Genomic DNA, 27,610 nt, shown 5'->3' on the forward strand with positions numbered 1-27,610 from the left:
TCAGCCCTTTAGAGCCAGTATTACAGTGCTGAATTGGTACAATTAGGCTCCTGTCTTTACTAAGGTGTAGAGATTTTTTGAAAGAGTGATTTTTCCAGTCATGGAAAGAGTTTAGCACGTATGGGAAAATAACGGGTTGTTATTTCATCAATTATAGCCTTTCTAGAACCTTTGAACTTTTGCTTAGTACTCTTCTGTAAAATTGAAGGTAGAATTCAGTATAGAGAAACCTTGATTCGTTTAGTTTTTCTGTAAATTTCAGGACAGCATGATTTCAGCCTTAACTTTTTTTTCCACAAAATTTAAGAAACACAAGTTCTTTGCAAGGTTGGAATGTAATTTCTTAATTTTAAAAATTAGAAAATCCTTCCAGATTTTATGTAATAGGAAATCATTCTTTTTAATGGCAGTAGCAATTCCAGAATCTCTTTGCTGAGCTTAGATAAGTAATTCCTTGTTTACGCGTGGTTATGAGTTTCTTTTTTCTCTATATGAAGGATAGGAAAGTAGTGACAGATTGACTTGTTGAGAAATTTCATCTTCTTGCCAGGCCACTGTTTATATTTCCTGCTCAAATAACTACAGGTCCCTCTGGTAGTCAGTCCAAGGCTGTGCAAATTCCAGGTGTGCCTGTGTGAGAGCATTTTAAAAGTTGACAGAATCTCCTGAGTAGCTTGGTTTTATTTTTTTGCTTGTTTGCCAATTTCCACAGATGTCTGCTGTAGCTTACAGTAAGACTGATAACAGATCCCCAGACCTCACATTTCTCCATCAATCGATGGAGATCATCTGGTTTTATGATGTGATATAGAGGAATTTTGTATAGTCCTGATTATAACATCTCATGACAAAGCCACAGGACATGAGTGCAGTGTAGCTATCTGTAATAGCTGTCAGGAAACATGGTATCTTCTATGTCATATGACTGGTTGGATAGGCATGAATGATTCTTTCATTCCTGCTAAAAGTAGAAGTGGTATTCAACTACAAAATATCTTAAAAATTCTGACGTGCTCTAGAGACAGAAGGAAATGAGCACCATTCTCTGCAGATACTTATGCTAGCTCTCAGGTAATAGGGATTCAGGTTTTAGTGGTGCTACAAATGGATTGTGCAATCTCTTTGATGTGCTTAGTTTGTCCACCAGTAATATTAACCCCTTTCTAATGTCCTTTTGATGGTATGTATCCTTAAATTTATATAACCTTAAGGGCAAACCATAGTAAATAAATAAATACAGTTGTGTGATTTTTATCAGGGGCTTCTCAGCATTTCTGCCACAAAAGCCATATCAGAAGCTGTTATGTGTTTCGATTTGGCAATTCTAAAATATCGTGAGGTGAATTTGTGAATTGCTCCCAAATTATTTCCAGTACTTGCCATTATTTTTCAGAGCCACTTTGTTAGTCTGAAGTACAGGTAAATTGCCAGAGTGAAACCACAAATCCACTGAATTCAGTGATGTTTCTGACTGCTTCCAGCAGTGGCAGGATTTCACTCCTGTACTTCTCTCCTTTATATAGTACCTCTCAGCTTGTATGCAGCAGAAAACCTCAGGATTAGCAGCACCCATTTTTCTGCTAAACAAATACTTTGCTTTTAAAGTCTATTGGACTGTGAGGGATATGTTCCTTAAAGCAAATGAATAATTGTATCTTAGTTGTTTAGTCTTACTGTCTTTGCTGAGTAGTTGTTGCAGACGGCATAGAAGTACTTAGTTTAATAATGCCCAGGCTGTGTAACAGTCCTAAGTGAAATCCACAAATCATGTTTATTTCCCTTCTTCCCTTCTTTTTTTTTTTTTTTTTTTTTTAATTTTCAAGCCTATCCCACTCTTATTCCCTGTGGAATATAAAATCTATTAATTTATGGAGTATTATGGAAGTTTTTGCAATTGAAAGGGTGATGGCGTAACCACAATCCACAGGTTAGCTGCCCAAATTAGACCATTGAACCATGAAATCTACTTCATGATGCTGTGATCAGTATTCACTCTTCTGGGAAGAAAGAAAGCTGCTTTCCTATTCCATAGTGCAGTGCTTTGCAAGAAAAACATTTTTGCTGATCCTGCTAGGCAGCCATGCACCCTCGTGCATGAGCTGTGATCGCTCGCTTGTCAGATCAGATAATTTGACAACAAATTGCAGGTATTTTCAGTGATATTTCAAGTTAAAGTTAAGCAAAACGATTCGGAAACACAACACAGCATCATACAGGTTTGTTTTTTGTTGTTGTAACCAGTGTCCAATTACTAAGGTCACTGGTTAGATTGTGTGCATGTCCTCATTAGCTTATGTTCTAAATAAATCTGATGACACTAATGAAGGAATGTTTGGAATTAACAGATGTGTCCCATCTACTTACATTTCTTTTATCACATCTATATTCAACACAGGTTATTGTCAGTATGGGATGACTCCTTTTATTCCATTGAATTACTGAGCAAAAATGTCATTCCTGTGCTCTTTCCTGTGCTCCCACTCTAAGGGCTGTAGCAGTTGCTGTTTTCTTTTTTTTTTTTTAATTAAACAAGTACCTCTTTGAAACTATAAAGTCCAGAAGTTGACATCAACAGTAAGATAAGGAGCTAGACACTCTCCAGGAGCTGGGAATCCCAAGGAATTGAAATACACTACAGGGAAAAAAAAAAAAAAAGAAAAAGCCAAAACATTTGTAGGTGGGAACCAATGTTAGAATTTGGAGAAAAGTTAATATGTGAAACACAGAACAGTTAGTTAATGGTCAAGTGAAAGCAGCTGAGACAATGTCTTCTGAAAAGCTTGTGCTAGTATTAGTATTTAGATTAGCACAAGAAACATAACTCTGTATTGTAGGAGAAAGAGGATAGAATACTTCATTGGAATTAGTCTTCTTCTGGTGCAGCCTAGAACACTGAAAAAGCAAACATTTTCTTCCCACCAACATCTTTGAGCCAGAAATATAGATTTTGTCTTGCAAACTAGAATGAAGTTTAGAAAAATAAAGATTCACCTAAAATCAGGTAAATTTCCTCCACTGCAAGCCCAAGGTATACACATAGATAGGTGTTCTTCTCTCGGAGTGTACGAAGTTTGAAGTGTCATCTATTGAATATTTACGTATACTGAATATATTTAATAGTAACTAAAATTAAAATTATTATCAAGTGAAAACTGCTTACATTTTTAAATAAATGCTTCCAAGGCAATACTAGGTAGAGGTTGTGCGTCTGCAGCCTTAGAAGTTTGAACTTCTTGAGCCTTCCTTTTTTTAAGCTAAATACTAACGTCTTTCTTTTTTCCTGCAGAGTCCCCATCTTGTGCAGCATAGTGGACGTATTGAGCTGATAAATAGCTCCTTAATACGTGAATTCCTTCACACACATATATTTGGGCCTTGTTTACTAAATGCTATACAAATCAATTCTCAAAACCGTTGTATTAATTTTATAATATTTTCTACTAATCTTATTGCTTCACAGTAGGGATGGATTGATACAATCTCCATTTTATAGTTGGGAAATGTAGGTCCTGAGAAACAAAAGCAAAACCTAGCCCTTACTTTTGGAAACAGTCTCTGACACATCTGGACCCGATTCTCTGCGTGTAAGGTACTGAGTGCTTCCAAAAAAGCCCACTTTCCACGCTCAGTGTCCACTGATGTTAGTTGCAATAGTGAGTGGCCAGTACTTAGGGGAATTGACTTCAAAGACCAAAATTAGGCATCTGGAGTATCAATATACAGCTAGAAGAGTCTTGAGGAAAGTTTAAGTGACATGACATAAGGTTTCTGTGACAGAGGCATGTCTGTTAGCTCATTCTCCAGTTGCTTTAGTGTTCCTTAGCTTCTCAGGCCTAGCTCTTGATCTTTTTTCCCCACCCAATCTGCTCCTGCCTCTGATCTGCAGGTGGTTCATCCAATTCCCTCTGTTTGCTACTTGTTCTTAAAATGATCTAGAGTGTGACTTGAGAGAAATCAATGTTCAGATGATATCCAGGTATCATGACATTCCATTTGAACATCAAAACCTGTCTTTACATATTAATTTCTAAAGATTTGTTGTAGCATCACTAAACGTGGTAATTGCATTTTTCAAGAGACTTCTACCTTGACTCATTGGTGGTAGCTTTTCTTGAGAGAGGTTTTTCAAGTAGTGGAAAGCTACAGTTGATGAGTTCATTGTTTCATTGGAGTAATGTATTTTTCATAGCCTCATTCTAAAATGTAGTTGAAATTCAAATAATTACTTAAAAATTTAATTCTCCACATAGCTTTTATTGCAGAAATGCAGACCTAAAAGTAAAATTTGTTTAAGGTAGGCAGATAAAATTAGGTTCTCAGGATTTGTCTGACAGCTGTAGTTAAGTGGCGTCATCAGACTTGTCAATAGCAAGAGATTAATGGGTGTTCTCTGGTAGAACTGGAGAGGGTGAAGTCTTTCATGCCTACCATTTATGCATGCAAAAAGCACGCTGCTTAGTTTGCAACCAAGAAACTAAGAACAGTATCACTCTAAGGGCCATTGTTCTCCAGTCTTATGTAAATGGTTTATTACATGTTAATAAGGGATTTAGCTTTTTGTCTTCTCTTTTCTTGAAAGCTGTCTTTCACTTTATTGTGTATTTTTTTTTTGTATCTTCAGTAATCTTGTGCTGAATGTATGAAGTGTGTGAAGGATTTTATTCCCCTACATACAAAACTGCAAATCTGTATGCATTATTTATTATTTATTCAAAGGAAGAGATATACTCCTGTGTCAGAGGGAGTTCTGGAAAGCAAATTGTTTTCCTTAGGAATACACGCACTCACACATACATACAGAAATGAGAGGTATCAAAAGCATCCTTGTGAGATTGTGGAAACAATGCAATTACTGGTTATAAAATGCAATTTATGAAAATAGAATATATTTATAGGCTATACAAAATGGTTTGGGTGTGTGTGCTTGTGCTTTTTTATGTAGATAATGTAAAGTGTCCCAGAAGGTGAACCAAAGTCCTGAAGTTTCGTAAGAATTTTTTGTGGTACTGTAAACTCTCTGAGGCTTTCACTTGATTACTATTTTCATTGCTAAGTCTGGAAGCACTTTAGGAAACAATGTTTCAGCCTTTTTTTGAGTACTAGGATAATGGAGCAGTATTATACCTGTTAAAATTAAATCATTTATATATATGTAACAACTTAGTAATATGAACAAGTGCACCTATTAATGTAAACTGTACAATGAGAAGTACCAGAAGATGTTCTTGTGAATATTAAAAAAAAAAATAGTTTGGGTTTGATCATTAGATGCTTTTGTATACTGCAGGAGCGCAGGAGTTCATTCTTCCTCCCACTCATAAATAGCTCAGTCTTCTGAGACTGATCAAACCATCTTGTGCATAGCAAATTACCTAGAGTCCATTGACTTGACAAGAGCTTTAATGACATCAGTCAGCTAAAGATTTCCCCCAAACTACTTGCATCCTGATGGATGTGCATCCCGATGTAGTATTTTTGTAGATAAATCTGAGGTGATTTTACTGTTAGAAGGATAATTAGTGCCCCATAGGAAGGGGCACTATCTATTACTGAATAGGTGAAGGTTACAGTTTTTTAAAAGCTCTGGTAACCATTTCATATTATTTCCAGGTTTTGGTAAGTTATTTTTTTTTTCCTCCCCTCTCCACTCCAGTATATATTTAGTGCCTTTCTTGCAGTCAACATTGTGTATTTTCCTTAATTGTCATTAATCGAGTTTAGTTGCTTTTCGTTTAAGTTCTTTGAGGAGAAATTAAAAAGGAACATGTATGTGTGGCCTGACCATTCTTAACAATTTCTCTATATATATTCTTGAAGGGAGTAGAGGTGACAGAGCCAGATTCTTCTCTGTGGTATCTGGTGCCAGGACAAGAAGCAATGGGCACAAGCTGAAATACAGGAAGTTCCATTTAAACATAAGGAAAAAAACATGTATTGTGTGCAAAAACTGGAACAGGTTACTGGGAGAGGCTAGGGAGTTTCCCTCCTTGGAGGTATTAAAAATGCAGCTGGATGCAGTCATGAGCAACCTGCTGTAGTTGACCCTTCTTTGAGGAAGAGGCTAGGACTACATGTCACCAGAAATTCCTTCCAGACACAGTAATTTTGTATTTCTGTGATAAAATTTAAAAATCACTGTTCTCATCTGTAACATTTAGCAACTTTACTGATAAAGAAATATTGAAATGGAGTTTCTTGAGTGAGATGAGATGTGCAGTTATGTACACACACTTTTTCAGGACTTGGTTGGATTCCTCTTTTTTCCCCATTTTAACCTCTTGATCTGTCTTTTCCATTAATTTCTATTTCTGTCAGTTTACACTTCTTATTTCTTACTTCTGTCCATCATGAAGGAAGAGAAAGGAAATAATCAGCAATAAGAGCACACAGAGGAAACCCAGCAAAGCATTTGGGATGGGGCTTTGGCTTTGAACACCAAACTCTTAAACTTCTGATCAAACTCAAATTCCAGCAATTTATGTGAGAGGAGTAGTATATTGGTAGGAGGTGTTGGAAATACAAAATCAACTGTTAATTCAGAGGCTGCAGTCTAGGACTGTGTATAAAATGCCAGTAGAATATGAAGTGGCAGAAAGAAGCTCCTTTTCTTATGAAGTAGATAGAATGTGAATAATAGGTACTTTGAAGGATCTGTAGAACAATGTATCCTGTTATCTGTATATCTCTGTTCTTTCCTGCTTACATGATTTTTACAGCACAGTTTTATAAACATCTGCTTACAATATTGTGTTTGCTAGTTGGGTTTGCATTTAATTTAATTCTGCTTGAGGTTTAATTTGCACAAACTGTCATATTTTTTTAAGATACAAGCTTCAATTTTTCTGATTATCTGCATTTTGAGGACTTTGATAAAATATAATAGAGGGATTTAGTTTAATTTACATATTGTCTTCCCCTGAAGACAGGCATAAGAATGAAATGTAACCAATCTCAGCTTTCTAAACATCAATACAAACTTATAAAATGTTTTTGTTCACATGTAGTGGATATCCCATGCCAAATTTTTGGAACAAATTATCTACATTTATTTTAAGTGATCCTCTCTAGCTGCAAGCAAATGCATATGCTACAAGCATCATGCTTTTAGACAGCATATATTTAGATAGTTTGAAAAGTCATATACATTTTTGAATATACATCCCTAAGCTTCCAAACTAGTTCTTGTGACAGAAGAGTTACTAGTTTAGAGGCTTATCCTTGGAGGAATAAAATGTATTGCTTGTGTGACAGGCTTTGTGGTAAACAGTTACATTGCTTCTGTCTGGGCGGTAGGGCTGAAGGCTTCATCCCACTTAGAGCAATTCTTTTCTCTCTTCTGTCTGTGAGGATGCAATCTCTGGTCAGGAGTAACACCAGCCAGGCTTTTTTACCTGGGCTTACTGGTTTTACTCTTTTGTGTATATAGATTTGATTAATCTTTCTCTGATGCTAAGACTTCTCTTACAGAATCTTCATTTATTAGTGATATCTGAGACTAGGAGAAATTAATTGTAGATTGTTAATGATAAATCCCAGTGAATGTATGCAAGAAATGAAAAGGCGTCTTGAAATCACTGTATCATCTGTGAGGTGATGCCACTTCAACAATGTTCCAGGGCTGGCCAGCAGAAACCACCCAGCCTAGAGTTTTTATTAGTAAACTACATACAGCTGAATTTACAAAATGTGTTTCAAGTGTGGTAGGAAGGTACAGTAATGGTGACTTTCTTCCTTGGACACTGTCTTTTACTTTATAGGTTGACATCAGCAAGACTGAGTAGCATGTCATGTCCTGTGTAGTCTTAGCACTGACATGGCACTCCAAGTACTGAGATTTCTGTGAGACTTATTTTTCAAAGTTAGGGAACTGACATACTCTCAGAAATTCTGGAAATGGGTTGCCAGTCTGCCATCCTCCTGGTTTTACATCCAAGCACAATGAAATCTTTCCTCCACAGGAGTGTGCTGCTCAGGCAGGTTTTTGCAGGGTGTTTCTGCATGTTCATTAGAAAAATAAATCATTGAACAAACAGAAAAATAGACTCCAGGTTGCTAATTTAGGGCCCCAGTGCAATCAGTGATGAATGTTAGGCTGGCATCTTGCTTCCACCTGCTTCCTGTGTAGCACAACTGAGGGTCACAGAGATTCCATGACCGATTATGTGCACAGCTGAAAATATCTAAAATGCCTGATAGTGCAATAGGTACTCTGATTCTGTATTCTAGCCTTACACTACTGGTATGAGATGATGCCACTATAATAGTGGAGAGAAAAAAATAGTCTTGTATTCTCCCACTCAGAAACATTGCAGACGCCTGACCAGCAAAGCTGCTCTGCAGGGTAAGCCTCCCAATCCACCTGGACTACCTTGCCTGCAGAGGAGACAAATGTGTTGGTAACTGTGAAAAAAACAGCAGTGTCTTTTATTATAAATAGCAAAAAAAATGCAGATAAAGGTAAATGAAAGAATGAACTTCCTCCTATTCAACCAGCTTCACCATTCCTAAGTGACGTGGAAGCTTGAAGTACTATCCAAAATAGTTGATTTCTGGTGTCAGAAGCAGCTGTATTACAATGTTATTATATTGTGATATTAGTCAAAACCTTTAAATCAGAAACTCTTCAGATCAATGAGCACCACAGACTACACTGGTAATGATACCAAAAATGAAACTAAAAACTTTGGTGCATGTGAGCAAATGATGGTTTTAATTCAAGAAAAGTAAGCAACTCTTTACATGGTAGGGGAAAAAAAGTACTATAGATAGAGAGGAACAACATGCTTATCTCTTCTAATTATCCATCAGGTTGCAAGGAGTGATAATCAGTAGTGTTTTTCAAAGGCCTTCATTCAGCACCAGTCTAGCTGAAATGGATGCTGCTCTGTCAAGTGTGCTTGTGACACTGAAACGTGTTTTGCTTTCAATTACTATACCAACTGTTCCTGCTTATGAAGGGAATATGGAGTCTGAAAACTTTTAATATAGGTATTAATTTTTTTGTCTTGTTAAAAAGCATGTAATTTGTTTTGAAAAAAGCCTCCAAATATCTTGGTCCTCTATCTCTTTGGTAATCTCCTGTGACCAAAAGAGACCAAAAGAGACTTTCGGAAATAAGTAAATTTGAAAAATGTGTGAACTGTAGAAATTTTGGGTTTAGAAATACACTGGAAATGATGAAATCCACCAGGACCTTGGTTATGGACAATGCTGCAAACCCTTAAGACAACTGGAGACAGCTTGGCAAAGTTCGTTTGTGAGTAACCTGTAAAATTAGTAGATTGTGATCCTCCTTATTTGCTGAAGATGCCCTGTTGCACCTTATGTCTGTAAAGAGAGTCAGAAGAGACACTTAAAAGAGTGATTTTTATTTAACAAGGATGACGTGAAGCTTTGACTCTTGACAAAATGCTTCTGGTAACGGGTAGTTGTTCTTTCTTCTTCCTCTTTTTCGCCCTGTCTCAGAACAATGTCCCAAGTATTCAGAAAATGCCAAGTATTAATGGGTGGACTACATATATCGTTTTGCAGAAAATTTTCTTGCCTGCAGATATTTATGGGCATAGGCAAGTTAGGGGGGATGACATAAATCTATCCCTCTCCTCCATCCCTATCCATGCCCACGTATATTCTCATTTGATTAAATGACCCATAAGAAAAGTTGTTCTGGGGTTATCTATATCAGTCTAACCTTTTTGGTATTCTTAACTGAATTTGAAAAGTAAGCGGCCCAAGTATGTTCTCTTTTCAAGAAACTCAGTTTGATATGTTAATCTTTCAGTTAGTCTGGTATATTAAATAATACAGTACACGGTGATTAGCAAAAATGAGATAATGGTACAGTTGACCTGTGCCATGGGGGGCTGGTTAAATTCAGCTTGCTTTTAAATAACGTGTTAGGTGTGCCTGTTTCTGGACCCTGAAGACGACCTTGATGTGAAGCACAGTTCAGCAGCCGTAGAGTCACTTAGGGACACATAAGAGTTAGGCAGTAGATGGAGTAAATTCAATAAGCTTTCTGTGCTGTGCTCTTGGACCTTTGGGAGAAAGAAACAGTGACCTTTAGAATGACTAGTGTAGTTAAAACGTACAAACTTACTGCTGGGAGGTATCATGTTCAAATTGGAGTTGAATGGAGTATTCTTTTGTAAGAACAAGGGCTGTTGAAGCTGTTTTGAGGCAAGGAGAACTAAAGTAAAGATTAAATTAAGTTAAACCCAAAGAGAAGATGACAGGAAGGAAGCAGAGCATTGGAGGAGATGTGTGTTGGGATGGGAGCTGTTAAACTACATGACTGACTCAGTAATTAAGACTGAAATGCTTCCAGCCAGACCCCTCTACATTAGCTTCTGTGTCACATGAACCAATGTGTACCTAACCTGTACTGGTTGTTACTGCTGTGATTGTCTTTATTCACAAATTGCACTGTCAGTGTTGAGAGGTTCACTATAGTTTTCTTTAACCATATTCTTGTGTCTCTTCTTGCCATTCATTCCTCCTATTTGAAAGCATCTTTTCAGGAGGCCGATGCCTCACCCTGAACAGGGCATGGGTTTTCATCGTCAGACATGTATGCTTCTTTCTTGGCTACGTCTTCCTTTCTGGCTTTGTAGGACTCGGTATTGCTTTGATTTTGCCTGCTATTCTCGTTGTTTATAAATTTGGAATAGAATTCAGGTTGTCCACTGAAGTTGCAAGTTGGACTTTCTTTATCCTATGCCAGTTTTCTTCCCGACAAGATAACACTTTTCCAGTGAAGAGATTGTAGGGCATGACTGCACTGTTTTATAACTGTCGTGTTATGTACTTGGATAGAAGAGGCAAATGCGTGCATTAGTATACTTTGCATTGTGTACAGATGAAAATTCCACTATTGATCTTTAGTTTCTCATTATCTCCTCATCACTCTGCTTCTTCCTAGCCCCTCTGTAAGCCTGGCATCTGCAGAACTCCAAGCCAGAGTATTTAAAGTCCTGTGTATGCTATCTTCATTTTTTTTAGCAAGGTGTTCATCCTAACTCTTGGAGAGTTTCTAATACAAATAAAAGGATGATGAGAAGTACTTAGTCCTGAATATTTCAAAGGATGAAGATATGGTATTAGATTAAATGACTTTATAAGTAGGGTTACAGGTTCTGCAAAATGCTTAGCAGATACATCGGTCGTTGCCGTAATTTCTATCTAAAATATAAAATTCTGCATTAGAGAGAGATTTCCTAATGCTCTGTTTTCTGCAGATGTTTCTCAAGATAAACTTGCCTACAAGTCATTTTGTATTCTATTATGTGCTTTTAATGATGAATGGAAAGAAGATACGGAGTTTTTACATGTTTTGTGAGCACTGAAAAATAGTTAGAGAATGTTAACTCTTCTCAATCTCTCTGGAATTTAATGTAAAAATAAAAATGGATTGAGCAGGGGTTTGAGTTTTACTATTCATTTTAAAATCTCTGTGTAGTAATGACAGATTTGCTGCTGTCAGAATGATAGAAAACAATTTCAGCATGTAAATACAGAGTAACTCCTTTGGGTAAATTACACTGAGTTAAATGACTCCAGAAAATGCAATAATGTCTTTGTTTACTTTCTGTATGTTTAATTGTATCTTCAAATATATGTCATTGCTTAATATTTGATAAGGCAACAACTTGATGTCTAACTTTAGTAAAATTTTACAATATTACCTGGGAGCACCAGCCAGCGTTTAGTTTTAGTCATAAGAAACTGAGATTTTTTCAGAGCTATGTGATTTGAAGAAAGGACTTAGTTTTCAAACATTAAAATATTGGAAACTGAAATCTTTATTGGTAAAACATAATAACATTTTGCTTGAATACCCATTAGTTACACATGTAGAGTGCAGTTCCGGCTCATAGCAGAATAATTCCAAATAGGACCATAATAATCTTTTTTCCAGCACAGCCTCATTACTCGAGTGAAATACACTTGTTAACTTACACAGATAAATAAAGACAGGATATTCACAGGATCTGTGCTGGTTCTAATCTAGACTGTCAAACAGTTGTCTTGGTTATGAAAGCAGAAATTCAGAGGTAAAGCCAACTATCTTAATTATTGGAATGATATGAACTCTGCAAAGCAATTTTGTAGAGGTATTAATTACTTTTTGATTTAGATTTTATACATATTTTAAACAAAATTACTTCTGGCATGGCTGTTATTTGAGATCCCATTGGTATGACTCTAATCGCAATTTTATAAATGTGCATGTTTGCTCGTGAGATAATATAAAGCCTTTCTTTTATTAAATGTAGGAAAAGCTGCTTAATGTACCTGTATGGTCAGGGGGTGGCTGGCCGTTGTTTCCTTTAAAGTCTCTTCTGGCAGAATTGTTGAAACATGCCTTGACAGTGATTAATAGAGTAGTGCAGTGCTGGATATAGCATCCCAGACCTTAAATCCCTTTGAATTACTGCTGTATTTCTGTTAAAAGTATTTTTGAAAGGTTTAATATATATCTTCTTGCTGCTAAATTGCTCTTCATTTAGATGACTTAGAGTTAGTTCATTGCCTAAGAGAGACTGTAAGTCTAATTTAAATAACCATCAACCTACTTCTGTTCATTCTAGCTTGCCTAAAAAGGAAAAATAATGTGCATTTTAAAGTGCTTTATACTGTCTTTGTATGCATTTAGTATGCTGGTACTAGGAATATGGATTATCAAGCTGTATATATTAAGATTTTTCCTATATATTAAATAACACATTGTTTAATAGAAAATTTATTCTTACAAGTGACTGACCAGTTGTATGTTTTTATTAGTTGCCTTAAATAGCATTATTTAATATTTGTATTTCTTTTATAACAATTTTTATCTGAGCATTTGAAAATGTATGGGTTGCTCAGCAGCCAGCGGAACCTCTTAATTTGATCTTTGGATCTCAACATCTTGCAGTGTTTCTTTTTGTGGTCAAAATTATTCTGCTCTAAGAAGCTCTGCCCTGGGGATGTGGCCTTTGTAGTGCAGGCAGGTCTAGCATTAACTGGTTACGGCAGTTTCCTCTTTCCAAAGAATGAAGTGTCCTGTTCACACAGTTCTCTGAGTCCCAGAGGCAGAAAGAGCTCGCAAGCTTAATCTGTTGTAAAGCCAGTCTTTCACATAGCAAAGCAGGACTAAAGTAAAAAAGTAAAAAGGACTCTCCTTTAATAGTATTTAAAACATACAAGAAACTCTACCTCTAAAAGAAAAGAACACTACAAGGTTGCTCCGACAACATTTTTTAATGGGTTTTAATATAGAGGACTGCAGTGTTGCATTGTAAATCATGATTTTTGTACTGTTTTCTGGAATGGGCTTAGTAAATTAAAGATTTGTCTTTTTTCTTGTTTAATTTTCAGTAAGATATATTTGTTGAAGACTTAGGCTTCCACATAAAAACCTGGTAGTTTGCAAGACCTATGAGTAAATTTCAAAGTTTGTCTTAAATGAGAATAAGATTTTAATGACAATAATTAGTAAAGCAATATATCATAAGGCATCTCCTTTTATTTGTGGAACGTCAGAACGTTGCATTAGTGAGTGTTTGAAAAAAAATTCTTCATGAAAAATTGTAGTGGGATGTACTATATGTTCAATAAATGAATGTTCATTTGGATAAAATGTTATTTCTAACCATTTCAATTGAAGTAGCTACGGTCAGTCGGCCCTAAGAGCTTATCATTTATCATACAATGTGCTTGGAGGGGCCTGTTAAGAGAAAACGTTATTGACATACTCCTCCGTATTTGGGATAGTTACCTAACTCATAAAAGAATCACTGTCATACCTGTGCAGCTTCCTGAAGACACTGTGCAGTAACTCAGAGAGTACAAAATGTAAATCACAAATCCAGGGAGCGAAGCTGACTGTGTGGGTACAATTGGAACAGCAGCCATTCTGTATTCATAGATCGAATTATAAATAGTGTTTTTTCACTCTAGAACTAGTCTTTGCCATTTTTCCATTGCTCAAATAAGTGGGAGAGGTTGTAGATGTGAGTTGTTTGAGTTTCATCATTGGTTTTATGTTTTGTTTAGTGCTTTGTTGTTTTATGGTGGTTTTTTTACTGTGCAGCCTTTATTTTTTAACTCTCTTCTCCAATGCCTGTGGAATTCATTACCTTCATTTTCAGTCCTTTCTGCTCAGGCTCAAATCAATTAGGCTCAATTGCTCTCCTACTCATTTGCTGTCATCCCAGAGGAGAAGGAAGACATGCTTTCTTGAGCTGTATTTTTCCTTGTGGACAGTAAAGCAATTATGTTTCTCAGTCTTTGTCTGTTTCAGACACTATGTTTTCCTTGAAAATATTTTTCCCAAAGAAACTAAATTAAAAAATCTGGGTTTTTGTTTTTTCTCCTTTGAATTCTAGTAGGAAATGTCGTGCCAGTGGTTTCTGTGGGACTGTTTGAGTTCTAACATATAATTAGACACTCCACACTTTGCCTCTGTACATTTGTAATGTTTAAGAGAAGTCAGTCAAGATAATCTTTATTACTAATAACCTCACATATATTTTACAGGTGTATTATAATAATAAAGTATTTGTATTCTGGAGTTCATGAATTGTGAAGCCACCATTAATAACCTGTTTCATATCTGGATTTCAGGGGTGGGCAAAAAAGCTCTAATCCTCTGTAGAGCCAAGCTGAGTTACAGTTAAGGCTCATGTAGCTTGTTCATTTGAGCAAAATTATGTGTGCCTCTGAAATGCAATTCAGCTTCTCTCCTTTTCAGTTGAAATTATTGATGTGTGAATAGATAGTATGTGTTGCATGGCCATACAGTCAATTATTTGATCAAACTAAGATTTTCAGTGGTACAACAGTAGATAAGACATTTGAAATCAGGCGAGATAGCATGTTCAAGAACAAGCAGAAGGTGAAAGAAATTATGGAATGCAGTGAAATAATAATTTATTATGAATACTGCAATGCATTGATCAGTTTCAGTTTTCATTTACATATACACAGAAACAGACGGGAAATATGTCCTATGGGGCTGGGTATTTGACTTCCCTTTGTGGTGTGCTGGCAGTTTATATGACAACCCAGGCTGTGTTCAGGATTTCTGCCAGCCTTTGGGAAGTCTGAGGGAGGCAGTGTGGTAGGAGGCAGTCCTCTGTTTGGAGCCAGCAGAGACTGTGAATGCATTATACTTTTCCGTGGTCTCTTCACGGTGTGCGAATTGAGGCAGAAATTATATTGCCTTATGGCATTGCCCACTCCTTTCCTTTCACCACCTCCTTCCTTTAATAGTGTTCTGTAGCCTTTGTTGAGTGAGAACAGGAAATAATTCTTGAAATATTTGCACGCTTCTTCAGTTGTGTTGAAAAGCATGAGGATCCTGGTAAATTCTGGATGGAGGTACCTCGCATGGTAGGGTGTGTGTACTGTGCAGGCTAGAGTGCAGAGGGGCTTGTTCACAGCCTAAATGAGCTGAGCTAGTTTAGGTACTAGAATTAATCAGTGTGTGGCAGTATATTGTTCCCTAGAGAATAACTTACTCTGTTTCTTGGCAGGATAAAATAGCCTGTATAAAGCTTCCTGATGTTGTGACTAAGAAAATCGGAAAGCTAGTGTGGGTCGATGTAATGTAAGCACACGATTTGGCCACAAACAGAGTCCTTAAAGGGTCTGAAAACTGCAGAAGCACGCTTTAAAACCATGTGGTTTGTGACTGGTCAGCAGCTCTGATAATTAGGATTAATAAGTTATTGTCTTTGGTAAAAAATAATGTTGCTTTTAAGAAATATTCATTCTCCAAAATCATAATTAACCCACTATGCTTGCTTCTTGCTAGAAGGCTATTACATTGGGAAAACCTGTAAAGATAGTTTTGAAACAGTAGTTTAAAATGTTTCTTTCCAAGTTCTGTTTTTGGTAATTACTATGCCACATCAGAGAAGACAGTTCATCTGCTGCTCAGAATTCTAGGAATTTTAAGAAACTGGCAATTATCTTAAGTAATCCTCCAGTAATAATTTAAGACTGAATAATTTTAAGGCATGATAGTACATTCTCCTTTGGGCATCTTACAACCATTTTTTTTTTCTTAAATAAGCTGTACATCACCCACATTTGGTTTCAAAGAGGGCATAGCTCTACCTTACTGTGCATGAAAATCGGTATTTACTGTTAATTATGCTGCTTCTTTGGCATTAATGACATGATTAACTTTCATTTGGTTTTGTGATTTATGGATGAGTTTAGTTTTATGTGGCTGGTATTTGAAACTCTGGTTATAACTGGTATTTTAAGGGCACTTTCAGTATGGTGGCAAGTAAAGGCCATAACAAATTGCAGTCAATATTTACTATACAGGTCTTGCATTTTGTTGAACAAACTACAAACTTTTGGGCAGAAAACCAGACATCACCACCTGCATTGATGGTTTATAGAAGCTCAGTAGTGCAGGACTGTTGCTGTATTTGAAACTCCTGGAGTCAGAAAAACTTGCTAAATATAGCCGGTATCATTAAATGGCATCAGACTGTGCCTATGCCTTCCTGCCTCTTTCGGGAGGTGCTTGTTGGAGTTCCCCGGTTTCTCTTGATGTTTGATAATGGCCATAGCCTTAGCACTCCAGCAAACAAAAGAAACTACAAGGCTGAATGTCAGTCGGAAATATTACTGCACAACTGCCTTAAGTTGTGTGAACAGTCCTTTAGGAGGATGAACCAAAACATGCACAAATCACTCACAAAAGGAAAGGAAATCTCTCTCTGAAGGGTACAGTACCCAGAAGATAGAATCACTTGCCCAAAGGAAAGTGAGGACACTAAAGTCCCTGGAAGGTACCTTGGCCTGCATCACAATCCAGGGGAAGACTTTCCAGTCACAGCCTGCAGCTTCATGGTGAACCACTCAAAGGGAGTCTCAAAGGGACCCTTGGACCCTATTTTTCACCATAGTTGAGTCTAATCTGCAGTCTTTCTGATTGGCAGGGGACCCACTTCTTCTGGGACTGTGAGCTAGGCAACAGTTTTCTAGCTCCTCTTCCCTGGGGTGGGGGATAAAAGGGGAATGGGGATTTCAACAACCAGAAAGCCCCAGTTCTCCAGTCTTCCAGTCTTCAGCCAGTTCAGCATTTGTCAGGTCCTTAGTAGGCCATGATCTTTGCCAGGTCTTCGTCTGGGTTGTCACACCTGCCGCAGAGGGCAAGACACTGCACTGAAGTAGAAACTGCGGTTCCCAGTATCATGCTGAAGAAGTGGGAGATGGAGACAGCTTCCCCTTTGTTGGTCATTAGCCTGGTAAACCTGTGCCTAGTCTCTTCCACCTGAGTCACTGATACCTGTGTGTGTAGGTGCTGCTATAGGAGAACCACCCACTGACATTTCCATGCAAGCTGTGAAAGGTGCATGTGCCAAGTCGTTCTCTTCCCAAGGGAGGGGAAGAGAAAGCAGAGACTCAATATGATGGGTTTCATGTTTCTTTAAAAGAAATAACTTTAAATATTTGTGTAAAGCAAGTCAAGCAAGTAAACGTTACATTGTTCTTAAATCTTTCTATTAGTTAATCTATAAAGAGTTGAAAGCAGCTGTTCCAGATGAGTGGTCACCCACTGATGATGAGTGTTTTAACTCACATGGGAAGGCAGTAAAGTCTCATGCAGTGTAAACATCTGTGAAAGTAACATACAGACTTCTGCTTTTATCTCATTTCGTCTCCTCTCTTGGGGAACTTGAGAAAAATAAAATTGGTTTTCAGTATTGTTTTTAAATGTGACTAACAGGGTTCTTTATTTTTGTTTCTTTGCCTAGGGTATTTATGTAAGAGATGCACCACTGAAGGACATAAAAGTGTTCAACTTTCGCCGATTTGTAGCTCTTTTTAGTGTGGTAAATGCCACGAAGCGGGATGCTGGCAGCTATCGCTGCATGATTCGGACAGAAGGAGGAGTTGGTGTATCAAACTATGCGGAACTGATAGTCAAAGGTATTTCATAATAAAAAATAAACCCAGTATTTGCATGCTCAGTGAATGGAATAAGGCTCTGAAATTGCTGATTCACTAAGAACGTCACCCATAGCTGGTTAATGTCAATAAGAGGTTCAATAATTAAGACTTCCCTTATGTAAATCTTAAAAGTTTCTCCGTCAGTAACAAGAGAATGACAGAAGAAGCCAGGGCTAATTAACGAGTTACGCATTATTTGTTGTTTTAAGTAATTCCCCCAAATCCACTGTCTAGAACTATGTGTCTTGAAGACTCTATTTACAAGATTTTTAAGGTAAGAACATAATGCTGTCTATTTACATTCTTCATGGAGATTGCATTCTAGAAAGATACTGCAAAATATAAAAGATTTATATTAAAATGAACACACAAAATACACGTAGTCCAACATACGGAGAGATATTTTTAAAATCAGCAGGAAACACTTAAATATAAATAGAACTCATACAGGTGTGTCCATCCTTATTGCAGAAAACTGTGCAAAACTTGTTTTTTTCACATTCATTATATTTAAATTGTATTTTGATTGCTTCTTACTTTTATAGTAGTATTTTGGAGGAATAAAATTTTTAGGTTTGTTCTTTCAGAGACAAAACCAGATTCTGTAGCACTTAAGCTGCAGGGCCTGATTATTGCGTTATGAGTCTTCCCTTTCTGGTTCATTCTGTGCATAACAAAAATGAAGAGAAATGAAGGGCTAAAGATTCTTTTTTTTCCTCTTCTTTCTGAAAACAATTTGACCCAGCTTGGCAAGGAGTGAATGAGTGCCCTAAAACTAAATCCACCACAGGTGTGGAATTTTCCTCTGGGAATTAGGAAGAGCAAACTAGTATCTGTTATGAATCCACTGATTTTAGAGCCAGTATCTTTTGATAGATAGGACTTTTTTTCTTTTGGGCATCACATTTGGTTGATCACAGATGATATTATAGCTCTTCTAATACAATTAAAGAAACTTATATGCTAAGGAATAACAGGAACAATAAATTAATTTTTGTGTTGTATGTTCTTGTCAGTCTTTTTTCCCCAGTGCTACTCTAGGATTTATGTTTTGGGTTAAGATACAAATTAACATTTTGTATGACTCAGTCATCTAATTAAAAAAATCAGTACCCATTGCAGTGTAAGAGCTTGTACAGTTCTGGCTGCTGATAGAAGACTGGATGAGGGGATTTACTATTAGCTGATGTGGGAATTGCACTTTTCTTTCTCCTCACTCTTTAATTATTTTGTATATTTATATACCTACATAGGATTTGTCAGGACTTTTTAAAGATGTGATCATTTTCCTGAAGGCAACTTATATGTAGGATAATAAGCAAGGAGTGGGCTGTTACATCTGAAAATGTAGCATGATTTTTCTTTCTGAAGTCAGTATGGAAAGCATGTGTATGATAATTTAGCAGTAAAGGAGGGGTTTGAAGAACAGGAGGCACAGTGGTGTAAATAAAAAATCAGGCCAAGACATTAGAAAAGCAAAGTGAAATGAATGTGTTTTAGAGAAAATGGAGAGAAGCAGGACAAGACAAGGAGGAGGTTGTGATTAACCAGTATATGAAGATAACATGACAAAACAAATTATAGCGTGAAAACTTAGATGACCTATTTGAAAGGACAGATGAAGGGAAAAAAACAAACAGAGAAGGTGAGATGAGGATATAATTATAAGGCATGGTGTAAAAAATGAGGTTATCTCAGTCCAAGCAAGGATACCATGAAAAGAAAATAAAAAAAAGGGCCAAAAAAGGGAATGTATGGAAGTCAGCAAAGGAAGCAAGAAAGGGAGGAGTATGAACCTCAACAAGAATGATGAAGCAACTTTCAGACCTAACATAGGTGGAAATGAGGAAATGGAGACTGCCTGAAGGAGGCAGAGGGAAGATTGACTGATTCAGTGACAGGAGGTACAGAAAGCTGAAAAAATTAGGGTTTTTTTTTTCAATTTCTTTGATTTGGGTTGTTTTATTTTATTAGTGCTCCATTGCAGAGCAATTGTGAAGTGCATCACTAAAGCATTTGTGCTTACCTAGATTCTTTCAGAAAATTTGCACTGGGCACTGTGAGCAACTGTATAGCCTTCAGGTGTAATCCCATTAACTACTTGTACAGTGGCAAAGTAATTATGGTAATCCAAGTTGCCTGTATTGGAGCTTTTATGAGACCACCTGCAGGTCGTTCCTTCTGACCTAAAATGACCCATTTTAAACATTGTGCTGTAAAATGTTAGGTGACTATAGTGAAATAGCATCATTAGTGACTAATTAGTAAATATGCTTTCTTATTGATCTTATATGATTAAAAAATTGAATTTTTTCATTTTCTTCAGTAGCTTTTCTGCAATGTTAGTTAGCAAAATTCAAAGATAATGGATTGATTTCAGTGCAGTTATCCTTTTTTTCAATCCATTACCACTGATAAATCATGAAAAAATATACATTTACGCGTATTGCATTTAATGCTTAGTATACGTGGGAATTACTGATGGGTTAATAATAGTATGTGTAGAAACTGGTGTAATTACTCTCTTCTCTTTGTTGGAAACAATGAATATAATTCTCTTCTCATTTACGCTGGTGTAACTAAGCTGACTATAGAGGAATTTCTCTGGAATTACATTGCTAGGATGACAGAATAGTCAAACCTAGGATTTGTAAGTTTTGTAAGAGAATCAGTTCTTCACATGTATTGTGTTTTATTTCATTCCAGTTACAGAGCTTGTTATTCAAGTTGCAAATAAGTAAATCTTTCACTGAAGCTGGGAATTTTTCCAAAATATCTTTGCGTTTAAGTAGGGGCATTTGCACAGTAGAGTGGGGTTACAAGGTTACAACTCTCTACAGTGTTTGTTCTACTTCATTGGAGATACTGTTTCACAAAATAGGAACTTACTCCAAGTAGATTCCAGATACTTTCTTGTGTAAACCTCTTCAAATCTGTAGTGTTGCTGTGGTGTGATATTGTGTGGCACTGTAGAACACAGAACTTTTGAAATCATGGAAAGGCCACTACTGTCAGGTGCTCTAAACCAAACCTGAAATTACAAAGGAATGGGAATCAAATTGTGAACGTGATGGATATGTAAGAAACTGCCAAATGTTCCTTTTTTTTTTTTTCTTCCCTCTGTTTTTCACCTGAACAAATATGGTTATATCAAGGTTTAATCTATGTGGTGGCAGAGGGGAAGGCAATTAAAGAGCTGTCAGTTAATTCCATGTTATCTTATTAAAGAACTGTAAACATGAATATTGTCTAATTAATGAGAATAAAACCTGTCAGTGAACAATTAGTCTATCCTTAAACAAGAAAAAAAAAAAAGTAGGGTTTTTTTTTAAAACTAATTTGTGTTATCTTCTGTGGCTTTTAGAGGACAGTGAAATAAAGTATTGATTGCTTTGTTTAAATAAAGCCTGAAGGAGAGGTTTTCAATTTACGCGAGTGTTTGTCTGGTAGGAGAGGCTTGAAAGACAAGTGCTTGTCATTGCGTATGCTCAAACTACACAGTATCCTCATCTGAGTTTGTCAGAGAATTGGATTGAAATGTCACTTTATCTAATGGGAGACATAAAATTGGCCTTGTCAGATCACCCACTTATTGTAAAAAACAGCAGTTTGTATCTAATAAGTGACATAAAAGTAATCAAACATTGAGAACAGGGAAAATAGTAGGGTGGATTTGATTAAACGCGTTTGGTGAAGTAAATTAAACTTCTGCATACAGTCTCTAGGTTGAATTTTTCTAATAGTGGGTAGATCCAACACAGATCAGATTTAGGCAAACAGAATGAGCCTGTCTGAGAAGACAACAGATTATTACAGAGTTCAGACTGCTTATTGAGCTCAAATAAGGTAAACCCAGGTGTCAAACTGGTTAAAGGGAGTTTTGTTAGTTTTTAAGTGAGGGCATAGAAGGGTAGCCATCTGTAAAGCTCGCAGCTTATATGTCTGCATCTTTCCAAATGGAAGATTTAACACCAGGAAGAGAACCAAACATCTTCTGGACCTCTAGAGCAAAGAATTTATTCTGGAGGGCAAGATCATTTTAAGATCAACAAACAGTAAGAAATTATTAAAAATTGTTTATCAGTTGTTCTCATACATTACGTATACACAGGTACTTCTATTTTCTCTCTTTGCCAACTGGCCTTCCATGCTGGATCCATCAATCTGTCTGTACCCTCTTTTACAAAGTTGTGTTCTTAGGATTTATTTTTATCATTGCCTGACAATCCTGTCATAAAGTCCTGCTTTGGGATGTCTATGTTTTGGCAAACTGTCTTCTAGCAGGTATTTTCCATTGTGAGTGTGTGCCTCACCCTGAAGATTTTGAGAAAACCTCCAGCCAAAACAGCTGAGCTAGCTCAGCAAACTTGCTAGTTTAGCAAACTTGCCACAGGAAAGTGCTGAAGAGTCTGGGCTTCGAAGTAGGAAATTTTTTTCAGGAGACTAATAATTATGTCAAGAATGCTGTTTCTTCTGTTCCTGTGAAATATTGTTTCAAGTATAGTCAATTTACAAGCAACTAGTGTGCAACTCTCCACCTTGGTGCCCTTGCACTGTAAAAGTAAAGTGGTGAGATGCACGATGCAGATTATATGGGATGCAAGAGCATGAGCTGCATATGCTCAGGTGAATGTTGGGAGAGAAATGTATTGCAAACTGGGAGGTGTTTTGAAATGAGAGAGAAGGTAGGTGAAAATTTGGACTAGATAAGCACTAAAACCTAGGGAGAAAGATAGCAAAGGGTGGAAGATAACTGTATATACATACATGCATGTGCAAAAATATGTATGCGTATATCATAGAATCATAGAATCACCAGGTTGGAAAGGACCTACTGGATCATCGAGTCAACCACTCCTATCAATCCCTAAACCATTCCCCTCAGCACCTCATCTACCCATCCCTTAAACACCTCCAGGGAAGGTGACTCAACCACCTCCCTGGACAGCCTGTTCCAGTGCCCAATGACCCTTTCCATGAAAAATTTTTTCCTGATGTCCAGCCTGAACCTCCCCTGGTGGAGCTTGAGGCCATTCGCTCTTATCCTGTCCCTTGTCACTTGGGAGAAAAGGCCAGCTCCCTCCTCTCTACAACGTCCTTTCACATAGTTGTAGAAAGCAATAAGGTCTTCCCTCAGCCTCCTCTTCTCCAGGCTAAACAACCCCAGCTCTCTCAGCCACTCCTCATAAGACTTGTTCTCCAGCCCCCTCACCGGTTTCATTGCTCTTCTCTGGACACACTCCAGAGCCTCAACATCCTTCTTGTGGTGAGGGGCACAGAACTGAACACAGTATTCAAGGTGCGGTCTCACCAGTGCTGAGTACAGAGGGAGAATAACCTCCCTGGACCTGCTGGTGACCCCATTTCTGATACAAGCCAAGATGCCATTGGCCTTCTTGGCCACCTGGGCACGCTGCTGGCTCATGTTCAGTCAGCTATCAACCATTACTCCCAGGTCCTTCTCCTCTAGGCAGCTTTCTAGCCAGACTTCCCCTAGTCTGTAGCACTGCATAGGGCTGTTGTGCCCCAAGTGCAGGACTCGGCATTTGGCCTTGTTAAACCTCATGCCGTTGGTCTCAGCCCAGTGGTCCAGCCTGTTCAGATCCCTTTGCAGAGCCTCCCTACCCTCCAGCAGATCAATGCTTCCACCCAGCTTAGTGTCATCTGCAAATTTGCTAAGGGTGCACTCGATGCCCTCATCCAGGTCATTGATAAAGACATTGAACAGGACTGGACCCAGTACCAAGCCCTGGGGAACCCCACTTGTAACTGGCCTCCAGCTGGAGTTAACTCCATTGACCACCACTCTCTGGGCCCGGCCATCCAACCAGTTTTCAACTCTGGAGAGTGTACGCCTGTCCAGGCCAGAGGCTGACAGTTTCTGCAGCAGAATGCTGTGAGAAACTGTGTCAAAGGCTTTACTGAAGTCCAAGAAGACTACATCCACAGCCTTTCCCCCATCCAGTAGTTGAGTCACTTTGTCATAGAAGGTGATCAGGTTAGTTTGGCAAGATCTGCCTTTTGTAAACCCATGTTGACTGGGCCTGATCACCTGGTTCTCTTCCATGTGCTTCATGATAGCACTCAAGATCACCTATTCCATGACTTTCCCCAGCACTGAGGTCAGACTGACAGGCCTGTAGTTCCCTGGATCTTCCCTGCAACCCTTCTTGTAGATGGGCACATTAGCCAGCCTCCAGTCCAGTGGAACTTCCCCAGTCAGCCAGGACCACTGGAAGATGATGGAAAGGGTTTTGGAAAGGACATCTGCCTGCTCCTTCAATACTCTTGGATCCCGTCTGGCCCCATAGACTTGTGGGTGTCTAGCTGGGCAAGCAAGTCTCTAACCTCCTCCTCTTGGATCATGGGAGCCTCATTCTGCTTCTCTAACTCCTGGGTTTGTACACGGAGGGAACAATTTTCCTTGCTATTAAAGACTGAGGCAAAGAAGGCATTAAGTACCTCAGCCTTGTCCTTATCCCCTGTCACTGTTGTTCCTTCTGCATCCAACAGGGACTGAATAGTCTCCCTAGTCATCCTTTTATTGTTAATGTATTTATAGAAAGATTTTTTATTGCCTTTCACAGATCTGTATGTAGGGGATCAGAATGGAGACTGAGACCAGAGGAAAAGAGAACTTTCTAGTGCAGGAGGAGAGAGGACAAGCAGATGCTATGGAGAAGCATGGTTAGAAGAACAGCAGCAGACTTGGAAGGCAATGAAAGGAGTGGCACAGAGCTTGTAGATACAGCCCAGGGTGGAAAAAAACCCAAACCACGGGTGGGAATTTAGTGATGTGGGGATGGTGACTATAGCATGGGGAAAAAATGAAACCTGAGCAAAGCTGATGATGGGGAAGGGTAGATGGGTTTAGACCAGTTAGATAAGTGGATGAGGATGGAGCAAGAGCAGTGCAGGCAGAGGCACCTCTGTCTTAAAAGAAAATTGGCAAGTCAGGAGGGGCCAAGCCAGAGCAATTGGATTTGGGAGGTATCATATTCAGGGAAGGGAACAGTTTGTGCCTAGTTAGGGATGTGTGGTAGTACTTCTACTATGTATTTTAGCAGAGTATCTACTGATGTCCAGCTAATTAGATTATACCTGCGCAGACTTACTAGTGCATAGTACAAGGACTCTGTTTTTTCTGTGAAGTTTCAAAGTATGCGTAAAATACAACAATGATGTTTTCTTAAATGGTGAATTTACAGATAATTTTAAGAACGGTAGGATACTGGGTCAGCTCAAGTTTTTATCCTGAACAGTCTCAGTAAAGGAATTGTGTCAAATTACCTCACGTGTTATGCATCATAGGTATCATTTAATTAAATAATTAAATGCTTGGGCAGGAATTATTTAAAGACTTTTTTTTTGGAAAAAAAATGCATGAATAACTGGAGTGTTCCAAAATCATTGCTGTGTCTTTTGTTATCAGTGGGGGTGTTTGTTGCCCTTCATCCACAATTATAATGACACTGCTCTCCATTGTTTCCAAAGGGTTAGAATAATTTGCATGCTAATAAGAGGAGCACAATAATTTATACGCATTTAAAAAAGAGGAAAAAAAATACCTTAAAGCCATTTAGTTGATTTCAAGACCATAAAAGTATAATTATTTGATTAGTTTTATCAAAAATAATCAAGATTTTTTTAGTTTGGACATAGCATCAGAGATGGTTGATACCTTATTTTTATCACTTCACCTGCTCATGATGTGCCAAACAATATTATGTGGAAATATTGGGGCATTTTCTTTCTAACAGTTTACTGTATAATTAATACCTTAGTGTTCTGTTTTAAAAGCCTTTAAAGTGTTTCACAGTATTTAATAGCTTTGTTTACTTCTGTTTCAAAAGACATCTACAAGAACTCTTCTTTAATCTGTACCATACTGAATAGCCACTGCTACAAACTTGTTTCTGCAGTCAGTTGAAATTCCTTCCTTGAGTGTACTTAGTTGTAAAATCACAGGTCTATTGTATCATCTTCATAAAGGTATTAATCAGAAAATAATTTGCATAGTATTTATTTAAGACTACCTCAGTGGCCATCAGTAAAACTGATTTTAGTGAAAGATGGTGCCGCAGTCTGGTACTTACCTGATTAAAGGATTCAAAGTCCTCAGTATCCTGAAAAAGTTAAATCATTCCGCCTAAAGGAGGAATAAATTTAATAAGTCGGAAGAACAGCTTTCATACCTTAGTCATGAAATCATCTCATTATATTTGGTAGGTCACATTTGTATTGCAGTATCTGCTTAAGTCTGGGTCTCGTGTTTTTTTATCAGTCACTTCAAAATGAGCATCATATTTGTAATGAAAGGTTCATTTTATAAAATCTCGATCTCTGGTGAGAAGACTACTTTTAGTATTAAAACTATGTTACTTGTATTAAGCTGCAGTATGTAGAGGCTTTGCTGAAATCATGGAACTTGCATTAACCTTTTGAACTTTGGTCACAAGGGAATGAAAAATATGCCCCGAGGGAATAAAAAGACAATAAAATACTGTCTATTTCAAGTACTTGTAATACTTAGAGTGAATTGGTGTAACCACTAACCTTAGTGACCTAACTCCTGAGTTCGCATTTTGAATGGCACTTCAACAGCCTTTAGTAGCATTTGAAACTTGAAAGTAATTAACTGTTCTTTCAGCATGGGTAAGTAAATGCCTTAGCATGCTCTATAAAAGTTCTATTTCATGTCTTGGTTCACAAAACAGCGTAATGATTTAAATTGGTGCTAAATCATTTTGAGTCAAGTCAGAACTGTTTCCAGACATGCTATTGCTGTATGAAGCCATAGTTTATATAATTCAGGACAATAATTTCAATAAAACTGCAGCGTGTGTCTAACCAAGAGATGACATCAGTTTCCCATATATTGCTACTGACATATAACAACATTTTCCCTAGTGATTTGAAAACGTAAACAATGTTCTTTTCTGTATTTGCTGGAGCCTACCACATTATATTAAGCTATTTTTATATCTGTTGCAGTCAGGAATAATTAGTAGACATCTTTAGAGAAAGTCTGGATTTTTGTCCACTGTATCACGTTCTTCATGATAGTAATCAATTAGTTTTGTTGAGATGAAAATCTATAATGACGATGCCAATGTTTTCTGATTTGTGATGTCATATTTCAGCAATTATGAACAGATTGCACCTATTGAAGCTTACATACAAGTGTACAGTGCTAATTAAAAATAGTCTGAGGCGTAGCTAATCTTCAGTGTGCTCAGTGCTCTGAGAGTTGATACTCTTTCTCTAAATGAAAAAAGGTAGCATAACGTAGGATAATTACGTTTGTTATAATAGCAGTTCTTCTATTACTCGAGGAATATTTGTACTATTTCCAGAGTTCTTTTCTCCCTTGTGCTTGATTCTTTTATGTTCTTTGCTTTAACTTTGGCTTTGAGGCTCTTCAGAAAATGATGGAATATATAAATTTTATTTCTTTTCTGTTTGACTACCTATATCTCAACACATGGGGAAATAGACGAAGAGGATAAATCTAAATCTACAGCTTAGGGAAGACATGTCCTACATTCATTATATATTCTGTGTAGCCTTAAGAGGGTGTCAGTGTTTGCTGACAAGTATGTTAAGAATATTGGATCTAACAGTGCCTTATTACAGCAGCCTGGTTTCATTC

General features: G+C 37.5%; 1 protein-coding gene across 13 annotated transcripts in view; it reads left to right on the forward strand.

Moving 5' to 3' along the window:
* Positions 1-27,610, forward strand: part of PTPRM (protein tyrosine phosphatase receptor type M) — a 480,321-nt gene that overhangs the window by 170,221 nt on the left and 282,490 nt on the right. For all 13 annotated transcript variants that reach the window (XM_054057714.1, XM_054057715.1, XM_054057717.1 and 10 more), the window contains exon 6: positions 17,763-17,937. In XM_054057714.1, coding sequence (XP_053913689.1) covers positions 17,763-17,937 — 175 coding nt within the window. The remainder of the gene's footprint in view (positions 1-17,762; positions 17,938-27,610) is intronic.

This window comes from Cuculus canorus, chromosome 2, assembly GCF_017976375.1.
Source record: "Cuculus canorus isolate bCucCan1 chromosome 2, bCucCan1.pri, whole genome shotgun sequence".
NCBI lineage: Eukaryota > Metazoa > Chordata > Aves > Cuculiformes > Cuculidae > Cuculus > Cuculus canorus.